General features: G+C 34.7%; 1 protein-coding gene across 1 annotated transcript in view; it reads left to right on the forward strand.

Moving 5' to 3' along the window:
* LOC133201836 (deleted in malignant brain tumors 1 protein-like) overlaps positions 1 to 21,586 on the forward strand; it is a 73,792-nt gene that overhangs the window by 42,570 nt on the left and 9,636 nt on the right. The window contains exons 17-23 of the mRNA XM_061337639.1: positions 1,107 to 1,273; positions 1,351 to 1,492; positions 8,805 to 8,968; positions 9,050 to 9,191; positions 9,495 to 9,670; positions 9,772 to 9,913; positions 16,745 to 16,923. Coding sequence (XP_061193623.1) covers positions 1,107 to 1,273; positions 1,351 to 1,492; positions 8,805 to 8,968; positions 9,050 to 9,191; positions 9,495 to 9,670; positions 9,772 to 9,913; positions 16,745 to 16,923 — 1,112 coding nt within the window. The remainder of the gene's footprint in view (positions 1 to 1,106; positions 1,274 to 1,350; positions 1,493 to 8,804; positions 8,969 to 9,049; positions 9,192 to 9,494; positions 9,671 to 9,771; positions 9,914 to 16,744; positions 16,924 to 21,586) is intronic.

A 21,586-nucleotide genomic window follows, 5' to 3' on the forward strand; every position in this document is an offset into this window, starting at 1 on the left:
AACTTTTTTATTGTTCTTCACTTCCACCTTCTATTCTTGTTCCATAAACAAGTTTTGACATTTTAAAACAATGTCCAGTTTTCATCACACTGTATTTTGTTCTGTCTGAACACAGTTCACTTGGTTATATTTTAAATTCTGTGGTCTCTTGTAGCATCTCTTTTCAAAATAGAGTAATAGAGAAATAGAGTTTTTTCTCCAGATTTATTGTTCAGAAGTGTTTTTCGGCTTATATCAGCTAGGAAAATTGTTATGTTTCAAAGTTCAAATTTTGAAGACCTATGTATGGTTATTTGATTTTTTTTTTTATTAGATGCAATGTCCGTTTTATCTTTTTTTTTCTTTAAAGAAAACATATTTAATTAGGAATTAACTTTCCTTTTGGATGACAATACTGCTAGTGTTGTGGCCATCATTTCCCCCTTGGGGAAATTTAAATAAAAATAAAATTGAGATAGGTTTTATGGTAGCTTATATGATTCATTAGTTTAATTTGACAATATTTAGATAAAAATGGCTTTAAGTATATTTTTTTGATTGAATTTACGAAATAATGACTTTAAACGAGGTTGTTGAAATCCCTGTTACATCACCTTATCTGTCAGTAGCCTGCCTCGGATTAAAAATTCGAAACATGCTCGTGAGTATCGAATAAGCTGGGAGATGTAAACACTAGATGCAGGTGATAGTAGGATATTACTACATAAGTAAGGAAAGTTGACATGGAAAAGCTGAAGTCAGCTTGTTTGTTATACAGTTTAGCTGTTAGTTTGCCTTTCTATAGTCAGTAAAACATCCAAGTATGAAACAGATGTGGTTGACTCTGTGGTGTCTTTTATCTCAAGTTCGCTTTGATATATCGAGTTAACATATGAATGGAAGTAACAATTGTTAATTGATAATACGTCGTCAATATATCAAAATGTCGAGTTGAAGGTCACAGAAAGTGATTTTTTTCTTCTCATTTAGAAAGTTTTGAAAAAATTCTGCTTCATATGAATTTAAAAACACGTCGGCTAATAAAGGAGCACAATTAGTGCCCTTCGGAATTGTAAATTAAGATTTTTTTTCCAATCAAGTCTAATGATGAAAAATCTTTTTTCTAGAGGTTTTCAAGTTTCGCTTCCGACAACTATAAATCGGAGAAAAGACAATTGGTTCTTGCATAGCATGTATTGTAACGGAAATGAAGATTCCTTGTTAAAATGTGCAAGATCTATAGCCACCAGCTGTAACTCTGAGGCTGGAGTTATGTGTTACCAATCTTTAAACAGTGAGTACTGAGATTTATTCACTTAGAATTCCGAATTCCTCTTTGTGAATCTATTCAGTTTATCAATTATATTTCAGGTACAGTTAGGCTTGTCAATGGTAGCTCTCCCGATGAGGGACTAGTAGAGGTTCTAGTCAATGACAATTGGCGAGGTGTATGCAGTAATGGATGGGGCAAAGCTGACGCTAGTGTGGCATGCAGAAATGTTGGATATTCCGGGTAATTTCGGGTCATGTTATCAGATTGTTTCATATAAGTAATGTTGATATATATATATATATATATATATATATATATATAGAGAGAGAGAGAGAGAGAGAGAGAGAGAAAGCACAAAGAAATTCACTTTTATAAGGATACCCACTTCCGCCCCAGCCCGGGGTTGAACTCTCGACCTGCGGAATCTGTCTCCTAGCAGTACAGGAACAGCGCGCTAGACCGCTCGGCTATCTAGGCAAGTCAAAAAACTTGCTTTCGATGTCGATGGAATTCTCGCGGCGCTGTCCTACACTACACGGTCATTGAGAATGGAAGTGAGATACAGTTATTTGGACATTAGTTTTTTCAGAGGATCGTTACCAATACACGTTGTACTGAAATTAATTTTATTTATAAAGCACATTTTACAACAACTCTTAAACTAATATAACTGCCCTAAGTGAAGAAATATTAATATAGAAAGCACAAAGAAATTCACTTTTATAAGGATACCCACTTCCGCCCCAGCCCGGGGTTGAACTCTCGACCTGCGGAATCTGTCTCCTAGCAGTACAGGAACAGCGCGCTAGACCGCTCGGCTATCTAGGCAAGTCAAAAAACTTGCTTTCGATGATGATGGAATTCTCGCGGCGCTGTCCTACACTACACGGTCATTGAGAATGGAAGTGAGATACAGTTATTTGGACATTAGTTTTATCAGAGGATCGTTACCAATACACGTTGTAATGAAATTAATTTTATTTATAAAGCACATTTTACAACAACTCTTAAACTAATATAACTGTCCTAAGTGAAGAAATATTAATATAGAAAGCACAAAGAAATTCACTTTTATAAGGATACCCACTTCCGCCCCAGCCCGGGGTTGAACTCTCGACCTGCGGAATCTGTCTCCTAGCAGTACAGGAACAGCGCGCAGGTCGAGAGTTCAACCCCGGGCTGGGGCGGAAGTGGGTATCCTTATAAAAGTGAATTTCTTTGTGCTTTCTATATTAATATTTCTTCACTTAGGGCAGTTATATTAGTTTAAGAGTTGTTGTAAAATGTGCTTTATATATATATATATATATATATCTATATCTATATCTATATATATATATATATATATATATATATATATATATATATATATATATAATATTGAATGCTCATAGTTAGCAAAAAAATTGACCATGACCATGACGTTTTTCTTGACATAACTCAAAGTCATTTGGGCATGTTAGGGGTCACTAGCATAAAAAGTAAGTAATTAACGGAGAAATATAGAAAACTCATTTTAACACAAAGATTTAGCACAACCTGAGTGTTATGGTAAGCCAACGGGTTCAAAATTGAAACTCTGTAATCTTTTAAATGTGCATATGTAAACCTTAATCTGTAAATCTTAAATCATTATTTCAAAATTTGTCAATTGTTCTATCACAATTTGTTAATTGCAAGTTATGTCAATGCTCACGTTTAATTTGTAGACTTGCGATTTGTCAACTTCTGAAATGTAAATTGTACTTTCGTCCTACCACTAAAAAATATATATATGTTAAGAAAGGCTGAAAAAGTTTATAAATCTTAATTTTGATATTTGTCCTCAGACTGATTGGAAATAATAATTTTGTAGTCTTTTAATGCATAGTCATAGCACGACATGGGTATACTGTAGTAAAACAAGAGGCCCTAGGGCCTTAATGGTCACCTGAGTATAATGCAACACTGTAAATAATTAATAGATGTATTAAACAAAAGCAAGACGAAGCAATGTTTCCCAAGAATTTCAAAAATCTGGTAAAAATACTCTTATTGTAACTTGCGTGATCCGAGTGATCTCCTTGGGATCATACTTGGTTTTCCCAAGTCTTACAAGGATGATAATGATTGCAAAATATACAAATACAATGGACACATAAGGTATTCAATATATACAGATATGTTTTTGTCAGTTGTCCAGTGCTACAATTCAGTAAACAAAGACTTGGCTATACAATGTGGCTATTTTTCACTTGTCACCAACTACAACAAGCCACCCTGGCTCTCTATGATTATTTGTCCACTTTGATAGAGTGTAAAAACAACTTTATCCAGTCTCTTGTCAACCTTGGCTTTACCTGACAATAACCCATCAACTGTCAAAGAGATCACCATAGTATAAACATACTGTATACAACTGGACCTTTTGCTAAATATATAAACAATCTTTATGTCAATCTTTTATGTTGCTTTCCAGGCAAGAATCCGACTTTGAGCAAGCTTTGTTCATTAAACCGACAATCCATTTTTATTTTGTTTCTATATATATAACATTCTTACTTGCATTCTCATTCAATCAAATAACCTGTTAATTAAATTATATACAGAGATTTCTTGATTAACACAAGCTAGCAAAGGGGAGTAACTCTCATTTGCTTCACTTATTACAATTGTGAACTCTGTTTGCCTCTTAAATACCGAGGAGCAAAGAAAAGGCACATTTACTTATAATTTTATTAAAAAACATTTACAATGATATTATTGCACTTCGTTTGTTTGCTTAGTGCTCAGGGGCAGATGAGAAGATTTTCAAGGCATATATTAATGCATTTTTTCTAATTAATAAATAGAGCCCATCCAAGCAGCAGAACCCCTGACGGGGTCAAGAAATTCGCAATTTTTGAAGAGGCACCCTTTCTCATCATAACTATGTATTTGGTTTGTTTGCTTAATACCAAGAAGCAGAGGAGAAGGTTTTCAAAGCATTTATTCATTTTTTGTATAAAATAAATAAGCCCCCAACGGTACCCCTGACCCAGGGGACATGAAATTCACAATTTTGGAAGAGGTACTCTTGCTCATGAAAACAATGTACTTACTTCATCGGCGTAATACCCAGGAGCAGAGAAAGAGATTTTTAAATAATTAATGCATTTTCACAACATAATCAATAGAACCCCGCCTTATCACCAGAACCCCTTAACCAGGGGCCATGAAATTCACAATTTTGGAAGAGACACTCTTGCTAATCATAACTATATATATGTACTTAGTTCATCGGCTTTATTCCCAGGAGCAGAGAAGCTTTTTAAAGCAGTAATGCATTTTCACTATATAATCATTAAAATTCCGCCTTAACACCAGAACCCCTGAGTAGGGGCCATGAAATTCACAATTTTGGAAGAGGCACTCTTGCTAAACATAACTTTGTACTAAGCTCATCGGCTTAATTCCCAGGAGTAGAGAAGAAATTTTTAAAAGAATTAATGCTCTTTCACCATATAATCATTAGATCCCCGGACAAACACCAGAACCCCTCACCCGGCTAGGACCATGAAATTCACAATTTTGGAAGAGGCACTCTTGCTCATCATAACTATGTACTTAGATCATCGGCTTAATACACAGGGGCAGAGAAGAATTTTTTTAAAGAATGCATGCTTTTTCACTTTATAATCATTAGAGCCCCGCCCTAACAGCAGAACCCCTGACCCAGGGGCAATGAAATTCACAATTTTGGAAGACACTCTTGCTCGTCATAACTATGTACTTAGTTCATCGTTTTAGTACCCAGGAGCAGAGGAGAAGATTTTTAAAAATTAGTGCATTTTAGCTATATAATCATTAGAGCCCCGCCTTACGTGTAACACCGGAACCCCTGATCCAGGAACCATAAAATGCACAATTTTGGAAGAGGCACTCTCGCTCATCATAACTATGTACTAAGTTTATCGGCTTAATACCCAGGAGCAGAGGAGAATAAGATTTTTTTTAAAAATTACCTTACTGAGAAAGATCAAGTTTACATACGATTCCACTTAAATGATTTCACGGATTTCAGCCTTTCAATTCGTAAGGGAAACCAGGTTTCCCACTTGGTTTTCTGCACTTTTCCCCTAACTTTTTGCAGATATTGAGCTGGTTTATTGTATCTGATGTACCTTGATGAGTGACAGTTTGTATATTGATCCGCTTCAACGACGTTTGACGGAATTGCATTTTAAAAATTTTTAAGAGTATCCAGAATACAATTGCTGGTAAGAGACCAGTATTGCTCATTCAATACTATTAGTGTGCTTATTATATATGATTTAATTAAAATAAATTTTATAACGGTTTATATGCATTGCTTTGATTAAGAATTTTCTCTTACAGAAACACATAAGTTGTGCTTAATACACATAAGAATTTTTACCGGTCCATAGTATTTGAAGCAGTTTTTCTAAGCAAGTGAAAAAAAATAATAAGAAGGAGACCGCCTAAAAGAAACAAAATCGTGGTTGATAATATACATTTGTAATTTCTTATACAATTTTATTTCTTTCTTTTGAATTGAATTAAAACTACTGTTTCATATACAAATGTCTAATTTTGCAAGATTTTTTCCGATGAATTATTCATAAAAGTTATGAAACAATTCCAAAAATTGTTATATACATCACGGGGATGAACTTTTCAGGCACCATATTTAAGTAATCATTATGAAAATGTTTTGAACTATTTTTTATGGTAAATCATTATCCTTTCACTAGTTTCAATCTTACTTGCTTAATTTCCTCCTAACTCAGAAGTAAACATTAAAATTGTTCAATTTTCATAAACTGTCTTCCTTGCAGTCTCCATTCAGAAATGGCAAAAATATTTTGTTAGTGATTGATAATTTTATAGAAAATTTAAAGAATTTTCATTTTAAAGTTTTTTTTTTTGATTTTCTTAATGTTGTTTTACTAGTACATTCATTTCAAAATGCATCGGACAAAAATTAACCAAACATCGGACACTTTCCGATGCATGGGTAATCACTTCCCTTTAATAGATACATAAATAACCCTACTTACAGCTATTTTCGCGGAAATAAAAAAAAATATAAATTCAACATTTTCAGTAAAAATACAAGTTATCGATAGATGTCATCTAAAAGTAAGCTCTCTTTTTCTCTTCAAACTAGAGGATGATAACCCAAAGAAAAAGACACAAGTTGTAATCTAATAAACGAGACATTGGGGGGAGGGGGGGGGGCTATCTAAGGCGATATGATGAAAGTAAAATCCCTCGACATTTGTAGAATAATATAGTTAACTAGAAACTCATTGCGAGCAATGAGAGGTCTTCGGTCCGATTTTGAAAATAAAAATATATATTCAAGCTGAAAAGGTGATAAAAGAAATTCAGACACTCTGGAGATTTAACCCTGGTTGTCAGCGTTAAAATCCAACGTGCAGACCATGAACCATTCACTTTTTTGCATCACTTCCTGTCACGACCGGAGGTAACGGCGATACAAGATTTCCTCGCGATTCAAATAAACTGATGACTGACTATCAGTTCTGAAAGTTTTAGACTTCAGTCGTTTACTGTTGCCAAGCAATATTGTGAGAAAAAATTCTAATTCTGAGGACAGGTAAACACGTGACTGGAAGTGAATTTTATATAAAAAAAAAAATCTCTGACGTTTCTCTATACATTTGCAGTATCTACAAAATGCATAAAAACATTTCAAGTACTTTATCGACAAGCAATATTTATGAGAAAGTTAAATATCGAAATAACGTAGTTTATCACCTAAAACCGGAAGTTGACATATTTCAAAACAGCGAAAAAGATGCAATAAAGTGATGCAAACTTTAATTTGAAAAAGAAAAGTTAAATTTTTGATTTCTTTGATCACTTCCTGTGACGACCGGAAGTTACGACGTACGCGTATAACCAAAATAGTTTTGCCTACTCCTCAAGGTCTGCTACTCATAAAAATTTGGTGTTTTAATCTTTTACCTGTTTTTGAGATCTCGCTCAGACAATTTTTCATTTTGAGGACAGAAAAACACGTGACCGGAAGTGAATTTTTGAAAGATATTTGAGGTTACTCTAGACCTTTGCAGTCTGAATAACATATTTAAAATTCATTTCAAATACGTTATCTATAAAGAATATTTATAGGAAAGTAAAAAACTCAAATTTTGTAGTTTTTCTCTTATAACCGGAAGTTGTCGTTTTTGTTTCCGGTGGGACCAACATCTTTCGAATCTGCGAATAAGATGCAATAAAGTGATGCAATTTTAAATAAAAAAGGAAAATTGAAATTTTCTATTTCTTTGATCACTTCCTGTGACGAACGGATGTGACGGCTGACGCTCTGAACCCAAGTGATTTTGGCTACATCTTAAGGTCTGTTGCTCATATAAGTATGGTGTCTTAATTTCTTACCGTTTCCGAGATCTTGCTCAGACTTCTCATTTTTAGGACAGAAAAACATGCGACCGGAAGTGAGTTTTTGAAAGATATTTGAGGTTACTCTAGACATTTGCTGTCTGAATAACATATTTAAAATTCATTCCATATACTTTATCTACAAAGGAAATTAATGGGAAAGAAAAATACTCGAATTATTTTTTTTTTCTCTTATAACCGGAAGTTGACGTTTTTGTTTCCGGTGGGACCAACATATTTCAAAACTACAAAAAAGATGCAATATTGTGATGTAAGAATTGACTTAAAAAAAGAAAGTTGAAATTTAACGATTTCTTTGATCACTTCCTGTAGCGACCGGAAGGTGCCGACGACGAACGAAAAGGTGCCCTCTCCAATCTAGAAATCATGTTCTATCATCTCTAACAAGTCTCCAGTTAATATCTTAAGCCATTCTTGAGAACACTCGCGGACAAAAAAAATTTCATTTTAAAATCAGAAAATTGTCCATAACTTGGCACTGGAACCGAATTTACCAAAAAACGGAATTTTATATAAAATTCATATAAAGTCCTTTTATCCCTGAAAATTTCAAGGAAATTCATTGAATAGTTTTCGAGAAATCGCGTGCACAAAATTTTGTCTAAAAAAAAAGAATAATAATAATAAGAAACTATAGAATCACTATAAGGTCTTCCGTGGAGACGAAAGACCTTAATAAAATTAAAATAGAGAGTTAATTATTAAATGAAGCATAAAAAATATTTCATGTTACTATTTTTTTTTAGCATTTCAGGTGTTTTAAAGGTCACAGCGATAAATGTAACTAAGATGTTTGTCCGATGCATGGAAATACTGTCCGATCCACGGTGAATTCTGGCTAATTGCAAAATAAAATCCGTGTTTTAATAATATTTCTCAATAAATAGCATTAAATTTTGTCACAAATTCATATTTTGATAACATAATTCCTCTTAAGTTCCATTCTGATAATATTCGCTCTGTAGCAATATCGCTAGAACTTCTTCAATTACGAGGGTGTCTGATGCATGGTGAACTCATTCCTATTCATTTATGATTAAAATTATTTTTCTCCTGAATAGATATAAAGAAAGAATCGATTTTTTTTTCAAAATTCATGAATTTTTAAAAAATATATTTGTAGAGGATTTCCGGTCTCCATTCCGCCTCATGGAAAGACACAGAAAACAGCTTGGTTCTTAGACAGCATGAGTTGTAATGGAAATGAGAATTCCTTGTTAGAATGTGCAAGATCAGGATCCAGTAGTTGTAACTTAGCGGGAGTTATATGTTACTGCACTGTAAAAGGTTAGATATGGATATTTTATTCATCTTAGATTTTGTAAAATTATTGAACAATCTATTCAATTTCTACAACTTCCATTACAGGCAGAGTTAGAATTGTAAATGGCAGCTTTTCAGATGAAGGTCGTGTTGAGGTTTTGGTTTATGACCGATGGCGAAAAGTTTGCAGCAGTTATTGGGGCAAAAATGACGCAGATGTAACATGTAGGAGTCAAGGGTTTTTAGGGTAATTTTATCTTGTTCTTTTTTGTAAATGACAGATTTTTTCTTATCTTTGTTTTACATGTTCACAATTTTCTTCTGCATACCGTAAAATCCTATTTCTTTCTGAAAGAAATATTGTTAAACCTCAGTTGCAGTTTTGCCAAAATCAGTATTACATTTGCTGGCTATCTAGAACATAAGTTGTTCTTCTTGGCCTTGTAGGATTAAGTCGGACAAGGTAAATCTCATCAATGCATAACGTTCCTACAAAGTGAGACTGTGAATATCAAACAAAAATAAACCTTTTTCAAAATATTACTTGTAGAGGTCATGCAGTTTCATTGCCAGCTGTAGAAAAGAGGAATAAAACCATTTGGTTCTTAGATCGCATGAGTTGTAATGGAGATGAAGATTCCTTGTTCGAATGTGCAGCCCAAGGATCAATTACTTGTAATTCTTATAGAGAGGCTGGAATTGTTTGTTATAACCACACGGTAAATGGTGCGTTATTAAAGTTTTATTTTTTCTAGATTTCATATTCATTTTCTAGATTTCACAATATTTTTTTGAAGAATCTATAATATAGATAATTTGTAATTCAGGCACTGTCAGAATTGTTAATGGCAGCTCTCCAAATGAGGGTGTAGTTGAGGTTTGGAAGAATCACCGGTGGGTTAGTGTTTGTAAGGAAGGATGGGACAAAAATGACGCTGATGTGACGTGTAAAAGTTTAGGATATTCAGGGTATATCGCTAAAATATTTTTGTTCTTAATGTATTTTGAATATTTATTTCACTACTTTAAGCCGGACTTTTTAAAGAAAGACATGTAATTTTATCTTACTTAATGTATTTGTTATTTGTATGTCAGTGTATGCAATCATTTTCATTTTAATTAACCATCAGTTTAGCGCCGTAAGTAGCTATGGGATCATATCGTGTATAATGTATGTTAATTTATCCACAGGTCTTTAGATTGCTTAATCCAACTTACAAAAAAGGATGACTCAGCTTAAAGACATGCTAAATTTGCAACAAAATAACTTTCAAATCGATCGTTTTTTCTTTTAATTCCGGGAATGGTCAACATCCAATCTGCAACTTAATGTAAATACATTAAATAAAAGTATGTATTTACGAAGTTCGAATCTGTTTTCATAGGTGGGGGTCATGAAGATTTCTTGAAAATCTATAGATAATGAGGACGACCACTTTTTTACTGACTCAATGCAAAGTCAGGCCATGTTTTCTGTTCTCTTCTTAACAGGAGTTGAATATTTGCATTAATAAACTTGTGTCAAAAGGAGATCAAAAGACAAACATGCGCTCATGGTTTAAAAGAGAGAAAAAAAGCGTTTCATCTTACATTTGCTCTCTCTGTTGTAACCAAAGGTTGTGACATGTTGAATATTATAATTCAGTGTGTGGTTTCTTACCTCAGATAACGTTGTGAATACAAAATTCCGCCACGTGACTTGTAAAATGTAGCATGTTATGTGCTAACTAGGACACTGTGTTCCAACACGTTAAATTGTCAGGTATTGATTTAAATTCTTCTAGCTATACTTACATGGACGTGGCCAAATTGTTAATTCTTGTAAATAGTGTACTTGTACATACAGAATAGAGAGAAAAATGCGAAAAGAGTTATTACGTATTTATTTTTAAGCATGTCATTGTTATCTATGCTAGTCTAATTTTAGACCCATTCTCACAATGTTAGCTCTTACTCTCATGCATATGTAAGCCAATGACAAAGTTTGTAAGTTTTTTGAAAAGTTTATTTAACAACCGTGATCGTATAGATTTTTATATGCTTGTTTCTGAAATTTCACCAGAATAGACCAATACACTGGTTATAGCAAAAGTTTTAAAGATCCGTCCGAAATATTTAAGAAGAGCGTAGAACTAAAACTCCAAAAGTAATAATTAAGGTGAAGTCCAAAAAATTAGAGTCCAAAAGTATTCTAAAAGATTCTAAGAAAAGAGAGAATAGAATGCCGTTTTCCGGCAAAACAGGGTATTTTGTTCTCAGAAGGTATTCATGGTTTCGGATATAAAAGTACTTTTCATTGGCTGACTTAACATTACCATACCACCTACTCTTAGTCCGTAGGGCTGTCCGTTGACCTATGAACACCAACATGGCACCACCCTCCAATCCAAGTATACCTTCATTAATAATATTTATGGACTCAGTATCCATCTGTGCACCACAGGAGTTCTAGCCCTAGGCTCTTTTACTTATCAGCTTCAAAGTTCCCAATTTTATTACTCTTAATCAAGAATCTTAATAGTAACTTTACATTTCCGTTCAAATTTTATTACTTAGTATCGATGGGCTTAATTGGTCTATTCTGATCAATTCCATTACAAATGAGTTTACAAAATTATAGTTCATTGCATCAATAACAACATCCATTTTGTTTTAACAATATAATTATAGTTCATGATGTTAAAGTCTCTTTTCCAATTATAAAATCACTGTATGTAGTGCACAAACAATGTATATCCTTGTTTAGCAACCTTTTATTTTATTTTACTGTTACTACTAAGTTCACTATTAATAACTAAAATGATTAGGATATAAATATAGTCCAAGTTTAAAATGTTCAAATAAAATGTCCATTCTAAACACTATAGGTTTACACATATCTAATGTTCAATCAAGGGCAGGTAAGTGTAAATTCTTCTCTATTTTTGGAAAGCAGTGAGGTCGAAAACATAGAATTATTTTATCATGTCACAATTTTAATTTATTTTAAAATTTAAATTATGTTCCAAATTGATAAGATTTTTTGACAAATAAACAAAAGTGAAATTAAGTTAAGATATAAAAGCATCAGAAGCGATCGAAAAAGATCCAAAAACAGACGTTAAGTGCAATCATCCTTTGGGATGTAAAAAAAAGAAAAAGGTATGGAACTCCTTGCAAAGGGTACCCACTTTCGCCAGTGGAATACTTTTAAATTAAATGATATAAACTTTTACTCTCTATTAATATCTATTCACATTAGAACCATCTACATTACTTCCAAAGATCTTTCCGAAATTCCGTACATTTTCCGAGATGTAAGGAAGTCAATTCCAAACTTGACCTTTTTTAGCTCACCTAAACCGAAGGGGCAAGGTGGGGCCAAAATGACTGCTCAAAGTTTTACATAGGAATACATAAGAAAAATCTTTAAAAATCTGTTCTCAAGAACAGCAAAGCCATGATTGGTCATATTTATATGGAAGCATCCTCAGGTATTGTAGAATCAAATTTCTTCAAATCATGACCCCCATCGATAGGGATGGCCTACAATGGGCGATCAAATTTTACATAGGAATACATAGGAAAAATCTTTAAATATCTTCTTCTTGAGAACAGCAAAGTGATGTTTGGTCATATTTATATGAAAGGTAGTCTTAATCTAAGTTTGTACAAATCTCAAGAACAGTAAAGCTTTTATCAGTGATATTAATGTAGAAGCATCTTCAGGTAGTGTAGATTCATGAGGTTCGATTCATGCCCCCTCCCCACCTACATATCTTAACACAATACTGAACTGATGTCTGCGTTTTCCTGTCCTCACAACGTCAGGGGCCCTGAGTCAACACCTTGGCGTCGGACCCCTGACAAATTTCATTCTATATCTTGCAGGCTGACTGCAGCAACATCTTTCGGGAAAATTCCAAATCTGTTTTTTTTTTTTTTATCTCACATTACGCCTTTCGGTAGAGCGCTCGCTCCGTGATGGGAAGGTCGTGGGTTCTAGCTCCGGCCCCGACTGACCTAAGTCGATTAAAAACAGGTAGCAATTGTTCCTTCGCCAAGCGCTCAGCACTTTGAAGTGAAGTTGCGGGTCCTTCGGATGAGACCTTAAAAACCGAGGCCCCGTGTCACGGCAGGTGTTGGCATGATAAAGATTCCTCACTGTTCAATGGCCCTCAGTGCCGAGTAGGGTCTAAATTTGAAGCCCTTCACCGATATATGGTGACGTCTCTATATGAGTGAAAAATTCTCGAATGAGACTTAAAACAACATACAATCAATCAATCGGTGATAAACAATGCGTAACACTTGCATTTTCGGTGTCAACTGATTCCTTTCTGTTTACATTATCTGTCTACTTCAATTTGAGTGGGACTTCTCAATGAGAGAAGCAAGCCCAAAGATATCGAATGAAATTTGTCAGGGGTCCAACGGCAACGTGTTGACTCAGGACCCCTGACGTTGTGAAAATGGCTTTTTTCTAGCCATAGTGTTCAGTTGAGCGATGTGGCCCTCTTTTTTTTTTTTACTTGAAATTAGTTTGGGCCCCTGGTCATTTACATGTATACAGACCTTGTTCGAACCGCAGCGAACAGTTCTATAGTACATGTATTTGCACAATGTATCAACATTTTAAAAGTTGATTTTTTTTTACTACAGTTGGTATGATTAAATTTGTAATAATTCCTTTCGAGAAAAAACCCACACAACACCCACCGACCCACACCCACACCCACCCACGTACCCCCCCCCCCCCAAACACACACACCATTATAAAACGTCTGCTTCAACCGCTGAACAGCCATGTTGTCTACTAATGTAAAAAAAGGTATGAATGGACGAAATTTTCCCGGAATGTATTACATACTTTTAGATTTAAAAAGAAAAATAAGACCTGTGGCAACGCACTTTGAAAAAATTACGCACTTTGAAAAAAATTTTCAAAGTGCGTTAAAACTGGGCCAAAATCAACGCACTTTGAAAAATTTTTTCAAAGTGCGTTAAGAGTGTACATCAACATTTTTTACCATGGAGAAACTCAACGCACTTTGAAAAATAAGTATAAAACAAAAATTGTGGACTTAGATTTTAATAATAAACAGCATTAATTTGTTATATTTCTTCCGAAAAACTGATGAATTGATCTACCCTCATCGAGAATGAGGAGATGACAGGTAGAAAGGTCCTCAGCCCAACTCTCTATCTTTCGTACACAAATATATGTATTTACATAACTGGTGTGACATTGATATTATTTCTCTCAGTAAATTTGAGTTAACGTAAAATAGATGAAAAAATTGAGATAAGCTTCCCTGAAAAAAAAAAAGAAATACGAACCCTATTATATTAAAGAAGAGACCCGCATAACCTTTATTCAAAAATGTATCCACAATGATTCCTAAGAAAAAATGCTTTTACATGGTAATTAAAACACGCTATTTGACATGTCTAGCGTTTTTATGATATCAAATTACAGATTTCGAAGTAATCTGACTGCATAACTTTTTGAGAAAAAGTTATTAGTGAACGAGGTAAAAATTTCAGTCGAGTGAGTAATGTTGCCAAGGTCTATTTTCTTACTATCAAATAAATGAATCAACCATTGTTTCATATATGTTCACAATAGATAGATAGATGAATATGATAGAAAAATAGATGAGAGAGAGAGAGAGAGAGAGAGAGAGAGAGAGAGAGAGAGAGAGAGAGAATTGTCATGGTATGGAAAAATCATGATCGCTCCCTTTTCCCCTAAGAAAAATGCGATGCTTTAAGTCACTTCTCGACACCTACATCTACCGAACTTATTAGAGACTGGATAAAATTTAAAAAAAGAAAAGAAAAAAAGAAACGAAACTGTGCTATTAAAAAATCATTCCTCCATTATTTCTAGGACCCATTTCCCTTTTATAAGTTACAAGAAACTTTGGAAACAAGACAACTCCTAAAAATCTTTAAAACGTCTATATCTCAGATCCTGACGTCATCACCGAAAAATTATCCAACCAGGTTCAAATAATTATTTATCATACCTAAAATTTGCAAGAATATTGACCAAGCCGTGCACAATTTTTTTTTTCAAAATGCGTTAATATGGTCGATATTAACGCACTTTGAAAAGAATTTTTTTTTCAAAGTGCGTTAACGTGGTCCCAAAATCAACGCACTTTGAAATTTTTTTTTTCAAAGTATGTAATTTTTCAAAGTGCGTTGTAAGCTAAAATGTTGTTTGTAACTTAGTAAGACCATATGGTCAAATAGATAAAAATTTGTTGAGACTGAGAGCTAAAATGCAAATATCCAGAGAGTATAGAATAAATTTCTGGAAAAATTCGCCCCGCCCTTCCCCCTATACGGTTAGTAATGATCAGAGGCCAAGCTAATTTCGAGTAAAAAATAGGTCAGTTTTGGAATTGATTTTATCATATCTCGGAAAGTATGCGGAATTTTGGAAAGAACTTTGAAAATAATGTAGGTTGTTTATATATGATTGGATGTGAACAGAAAGTAAAACTTTAGATCATCTGATTGAAGGGTATTACATAGGCGAAAGTGGGAACACTATGTAAGGAGTTCCATACTTTTATCTTATTTTACACCCCATTTTAGCTCACCTGAGCTGATAGCTAAAGTGAGCTTTTCTGATCACCCGTTGTCCGTCGTCCGTCCGTCCGTCTGTAAACTTTTCACATTTTTAACTTCTTCTCAAGAACCACTGGACCAATTTTAATCAAACTTGGTACAAAGCATCCTTGGGTAATGAGGAGTTCAAATTCTTAAAATGAAGGGCCAAGTTTCCTTCAAATGGGAGATAATCAAGAAAATACAAAAAATGGGTGGGGTCATTAAAAAATCTTCTTCTCAAGAACCACTGGGCCAGAAAAGCTGAAACTTATGTGGAAGCATTTTGGGGTTGTGTAGATTCTAAATTGTTCAAATCATGACCCCCGGGGAGTAGGGCGGGGCCACAATAGGGAATCCAAGTTTTACATTGAAATATGTAGTAAAAAATTTTAAAAATCTTCTACTCAAGAACCACTGGGCCAGAAAAAATGAAACTTATGTGGAAGCATCCTTGGATAGTGTAGATTTTAAATTGTTCAAATCATGACCCCCTGGGCGAGGGCGGGGTCACAATAGGTAATCCAAGTTTTATATTGAAATATTTGGTAAAAATCTTTAAAAATCTTCTTCTCAAGAACCACTGGGCCACAAAGGCTGAAACTTATGTGGAAGCATTCTGGTGCAGTGTAGATTCGAAATTGTTCAAATCATGACCCCTGGGGGTAGGGCGGGGCCACAATAGGGAATCCAAGTTTTACATAGAAATATATAGTAAAAATCTTTAAAAATCTTCTTCTCAAGAACGACTGAGCCAGAAAAGCAGAAACTTATGTGGAAGCATACTGGGGAAGTGGGGATTCTAAATTGTTCAAATCATGACCCGAGGGTAGGGCGAGGCCACAATAAGGAATCGAAGTTTTACATTGAAATATGCAGAAAAAAATCTTTAAAAATCTTCTTTTCAAGAACCACTGGGCCAGAAAAGCTGAAACTTATGTGGAAACATTCTGGGGTAGTGTAGATTCTAATTGTTCAAATCATGACCCCTGGGATAGGGCGGAGCCACTATAAGTACTACAAGGGGGGGGATCAGGTGAAAAACAGCAAGGCCAAAGTTACTCAGGTGAGCGCTGTGGCCCATGGGCCTCTTGTTGTAAGTCGGATAGAAACGAGGTAAAGGCCTGTGATTATAACATTGATGCATTTCTGTTATTGTTTTCAAGATTATTAACATAAGTTTTATTTTTTCTTTAACAGAGGGTTTCCAGTTTCATCGCTGATGTATGTAGACGATAGGGAAGATGCTGTCCTGTTGGGTGAAATGTACTGTGCTGGAAATGAAGATTCTTTATTAAAGTGTCCTAGATCAATTACACTATCCAGTAGCTGTTACAGTGGAGGAAAGGCCGCAGTAGTCTGCTACCATACAGAAAATGGTTTGTTTGAACGATGATGTTTAGTCTTTTATTACATTTTCAACAGTGAAGTACTGTGGTTTGTTTATTGAATAAAAGTGATATTCTCTCACTGTCTGAAAGGACACCAAAATGATATTCTTTCTTAGTGTGAAAGAATATCAAATTTAGTTAAAAAATAATTTCTGGTTTGTAATAAAATAAACATAGTAACTAAAACATATTGATAGAGACTAAAACTGCCATGCTATTTATTCCCAAATATGTTTCTAAAAGCCATGTTACAATGTTTTCAATCTCTCAATTGCTAAGCTATGACGTCTCACATGCTCAACTATGACGTCACAGCCTATGACACTGTGTTAAGAAAAGACAAAGGCAAAGGGAAAATGGAAGAAAATATAATAAACAGAAAATTCAGTGTTTTGAAGTTGGATATAGAATTTATTTCACTCGTGAGACAGGATTTTTTTTTATTTTCACTCGTGCATCGCACACATGAAAATATAAATAAATCCTGTCCCATTGGTGAAATAAATTCCATGTCCAACTACAAAACGTTCCATATCCTCTATATATTAAATGTATTTTAAGGTCAATTGAGGCACTCAGGTGACTTATTGCTATCTGTTTTTGTCCGTCGTCGTTCATTGTTCGTCGTCCGTCGGTCGTAAACTTTTGAACATTTTCAGCTTCTTCTCTGGAACCTCTGATCCAGTTTTGGCATATAGCATCTATGGGTGAAATTGATGCCCCCCTTCCCCCTGAGGCTTGGGGATGGGGCTAAAACCATAAAAAATTGTGCAATCTTTAAAAATCTTCTTCTTTACTCCTGTACATCAAGAAGTCAAACTATTGGCACGAATGTAATGAACATTGAGGACTCTACCAAAATTGTGAAATTCATGGCCCCAGGTTCAGGAGTTCTGGTGCTAGGGCGGAGCTCTGTTGAATATATAGTGAAAATACATTATATACTAAAAAATCTTCTCTTCTTCTTTGGGTATTAAACAAACGAACTAAATGCATAGTTATGATGGGCAGGGGTGTCTCTTCCAAAATTGTGAAATTTTTGGCCCCTGGGTTAGGGGTTCTGATGTTATGGTGGGTCTTTGTTGATTATCTATTGAAAATACATTAATTCTTTAAAAATCTTCTCTTCTCATCCTGGGTTTTAAGCAAACGAACTAAATGCAAAGTTATGATGAGCAAGGGTGTATCTTGCAAAATTGTGGATTTCATGGCCCCTGGGTCAGGGGTTCTTTTGTTAGGGTGGGGCTCTGTTGATTACGTATTGAAATGCATTAATTCTTTAAAAACTTCTCCTCACCTCCTGAGTATTAAGCAATAAACTAAATGCATAGTTATGATGAGCAAGCGTGTCTCGTCCAAAATTGTGAAAGATGTGGCCCCACTTCCCGGGGGGCTCTATTGATTATGAAGTGAAAATGCATTGATTCTTTGAAAATGTTCTTTTCTGCTCCTGAGTATTAAGCAAACAAATTAAATGCAATAATATATAAATGTATAAATATAAATAAATATACCTCTTCTCTGTTCTTGCGTATCTAGGAGGCAAACAGAGTTCAAAATTGTATTAGCAAATGAGAGTTATAATTTAATTAACAGGTTATTTGATTGAATAGAATACAAGAAAGAATGATATATGTGTATATAGAAACAAAATAAAAATGAATGTTTGGTTTAATGATCAAAGCATGCTCAAAGTCGGATTCTTGTCTGTAAAGCATTATTATCGTTTAAAGTCGTCATTTCGTAAGTTCTATGGTCGATACAATGACCTTGTCAGCAAATACAATTTATCATTAAGTCAAATGCTGACTGACGTTTTTCATACTAATTGTTAGGCCATTATTTACACACGGAGGGTGTGACCGGCTGGCAGGGGATGCTCACTCCTCCATGGCACATGGCACCTGATCCCACCTCTGATGTTTTAGAGGTCCGTGCTTGCTCTACTCCAAAATTTGTATTGTTTGATGGACTTTTGAGCTTGAATACTGTTCGTTATCTCCATAGTTTTCATTATAAAAGATTGACACAAAGATTATGTATGTAGCAAAATAGCCGATTGAAAAGAGTATGGGTTTAGATATATTATGGTGATTAACAATTGATGAGTTCTTGTCAGGTAAAATCATGGAGACAATAGACTAGATGATAAATGCCTGCTCAAAATTCTTTTATACTTTATCAGTGACCAAATGATTACTGAAAGCCAGGATGACTAGGGGACATGTTGTAGTTCGTGATAAGTGGCAAATAGCCATTTTGTATTGCCAAGTGGTAAGTGCTGGTAACAAGTATTACCAAGTTGTTTGTATACTTAAAAGTGTTGATACCAAGTGTTACCAAGTGGCAAGCAGCTGAGTTGTTTGTGTAGCCAAGAGGCATCACCTCGAGTAAATATACAGGCATTAGAGATTTCCCTTTGTGTACTTTATTGTAGTACTTGGCAAGTGACAATTGCAGAAATATATATGTATATTTTAAATATCTTACACACTAGGCACGGGGTACATTATATTTGTATACTGTATTTTGCATTCATTATCATCCTTGTAAGACTTGGGCAAACCAAGTACGATCCCAAGGGGATCGCTCAGGTCTCGCTTGTTACAATAAGCAAGGGTATTTTTACCAGATTTTTCAGATCACCTCAAGGAACTTTGGGGGAGTTTATGTAATACCCTCGATGTCGGCGTCAGGGTCGGCGTTGGCATCGGCGTCCCAGGTTAAAGTTTTTGGAGCAGATTTCTTTTCAAGTTCTTCTATGCCTTATATTAATTAGAAATGCATGGAGGATGTTTCTAGTATGTTTCATTGTATCAAAGATTCAGATGCTGCATTTTCAGCTAAAGAATGACCAGGTTAATGTTTTAGAGCAGGCTAAAGGCAGAGATTTTTTACCGGGTGGTAAATTCCAGGTGAGGGAGGGGCTTATTTTGTACAGGTGTGAATACCTTGAGGGCTAGCATTCTACCTGAGGTCGTTTGTCTCCGAATCCCTATACACAGGAGATGATTTAATACACAGTAGAGTACCCAAGTAGTCAAACTTTACCTGTGTTGAGATTTTGAGATGATTTTAAATTAAAAATAAAAAGATGTAAATAAAGTTTAATCTCAATAATTTTTATTTATTTGTAATTGAATGTGTGTCAAAGCATACCCACCAATTAAAAAATAATTTTTAGTCAAAGTATTTGTTGAGCTTTGAAAAAAGTTGTACCAAATGTGATACATATCATCGTAAAGAGTATTATAATTATTTTTAATACTAAAGGTTTATATATATATTATCAAGCTAAAAATTCCATAGTAATACAGCTTCTCTATTGTTTATGCTACATGTATGTGTGGTAAATATCAAAGGATCAAAAGTTAATTTGAAGGTCACCACGAGTGCCAAACAAGGTGTACAGGGTATACACAGGGACTAGTAAGTAAATGTCAGTCAAGTTCTAGCACCCAATGATGTACCTTAATGCACTTGATTGACAGGGGTACACAGGCCAGGTATTTTTGAAGGCGGTGCTTAAAATCTTTGCCTTTAAAGTTTTTGGAGCAGGTCTAATTTCCAAGTAACTATAAGCCCTATACTGACCAAACTTGCATCATGATATATCTAAGGATGCACACTTCCAGGCTTGCTTCGGATGCTTGATCTGACGTACATTTTCCGGATGCGTGACCAGGTTAAATTTTTTTGGAGCAGATCTCCTTTCCAAGTAATTATGAGCCCTATATTGACCAAACTTGCATGGATGATACATCTAAGGATCCAAACTACCAGGCTTGCTTCGGATGCTAGATCTGACCTACATTTTCCAGATGAGTGACCAGGTTAAAGTTTTTGGAGCAGACCTCATTTCCAAGTAAGAAAAAGCCCTCTGTTGACCAAACTTGCACGGATTATACATCTAAGGATGAAAACTACTGGTCTTGCTTCGAATGCTGGATCTGACCTACATTTTTTAGATGCGTGACCAGGTTAATGTGTTTGGAGCGGATCCAGTTTTTAAGTGACTATAAGCCCGATGTTTTTTGGAGCTATAAGGGGTATCTGAACTAAACTTGCATGGATGATGCATCACGGGATGAACATTCTCAAACTTGCTTTAGATGCTGGATTTGACTTACATTTTCTAGATGAGTGACTAGTTTTCAATTTTTAGTTAAGTCCATTCCCGAGTAACTGCATGCCCTATCAGACCAAAATTGCATAAATGCTACATCTAGGGATGCACACTACTAGATTATTAGTTTGCCTTACTTAAAGACAATATTCATTGAGGTAAGCTCTGTAATCTGGGATTACCCATGTTTGAAATTCTTGGGCAACATAGCTTCATCTTTCAGTTAAATTTGCTTTATACTTCTATGGATCCTTTACAGTGTTTATGATACTCAGGTGACCGTTTAGGCCCTTGGGCCACTTGTTTTTCAGAAGGTTGATCGTTTTAGTTCTTTTTTTTTTAATGAAAATAGTACGTAACAAGATGTGTTTGTGAAACACTGATGCCCCCATATGGCAGCTTATGGCGAAGGTTAAAGTTTTCAAATGCAAGTCAAAATCCAGGCCAAAAGATAAAAAATGTTAAATTTGAAAGCCCTAGCTGCAACTGTTCAAAAGTTATGGCGACGGTTAAAGTTTTTAAAAA

Source organism: Saccostrea echinata, unplaced genomic scaffold (genome assembly GCF_033153115.1).
Source record: "Saccostrea echinata isolate AGI-Se365-2 ecotype Australia unplaced genomic scaffold, CSIRO_AGI_Sech_v1 ptg000045l, whole genome shotgun sequence".
Lineage (NCBI taxonomy): Eukaryota > Metazoa > Mollusca > Bivalvia > Ostreida > Ostreidae > Saccostrea > Saccostrea echinata.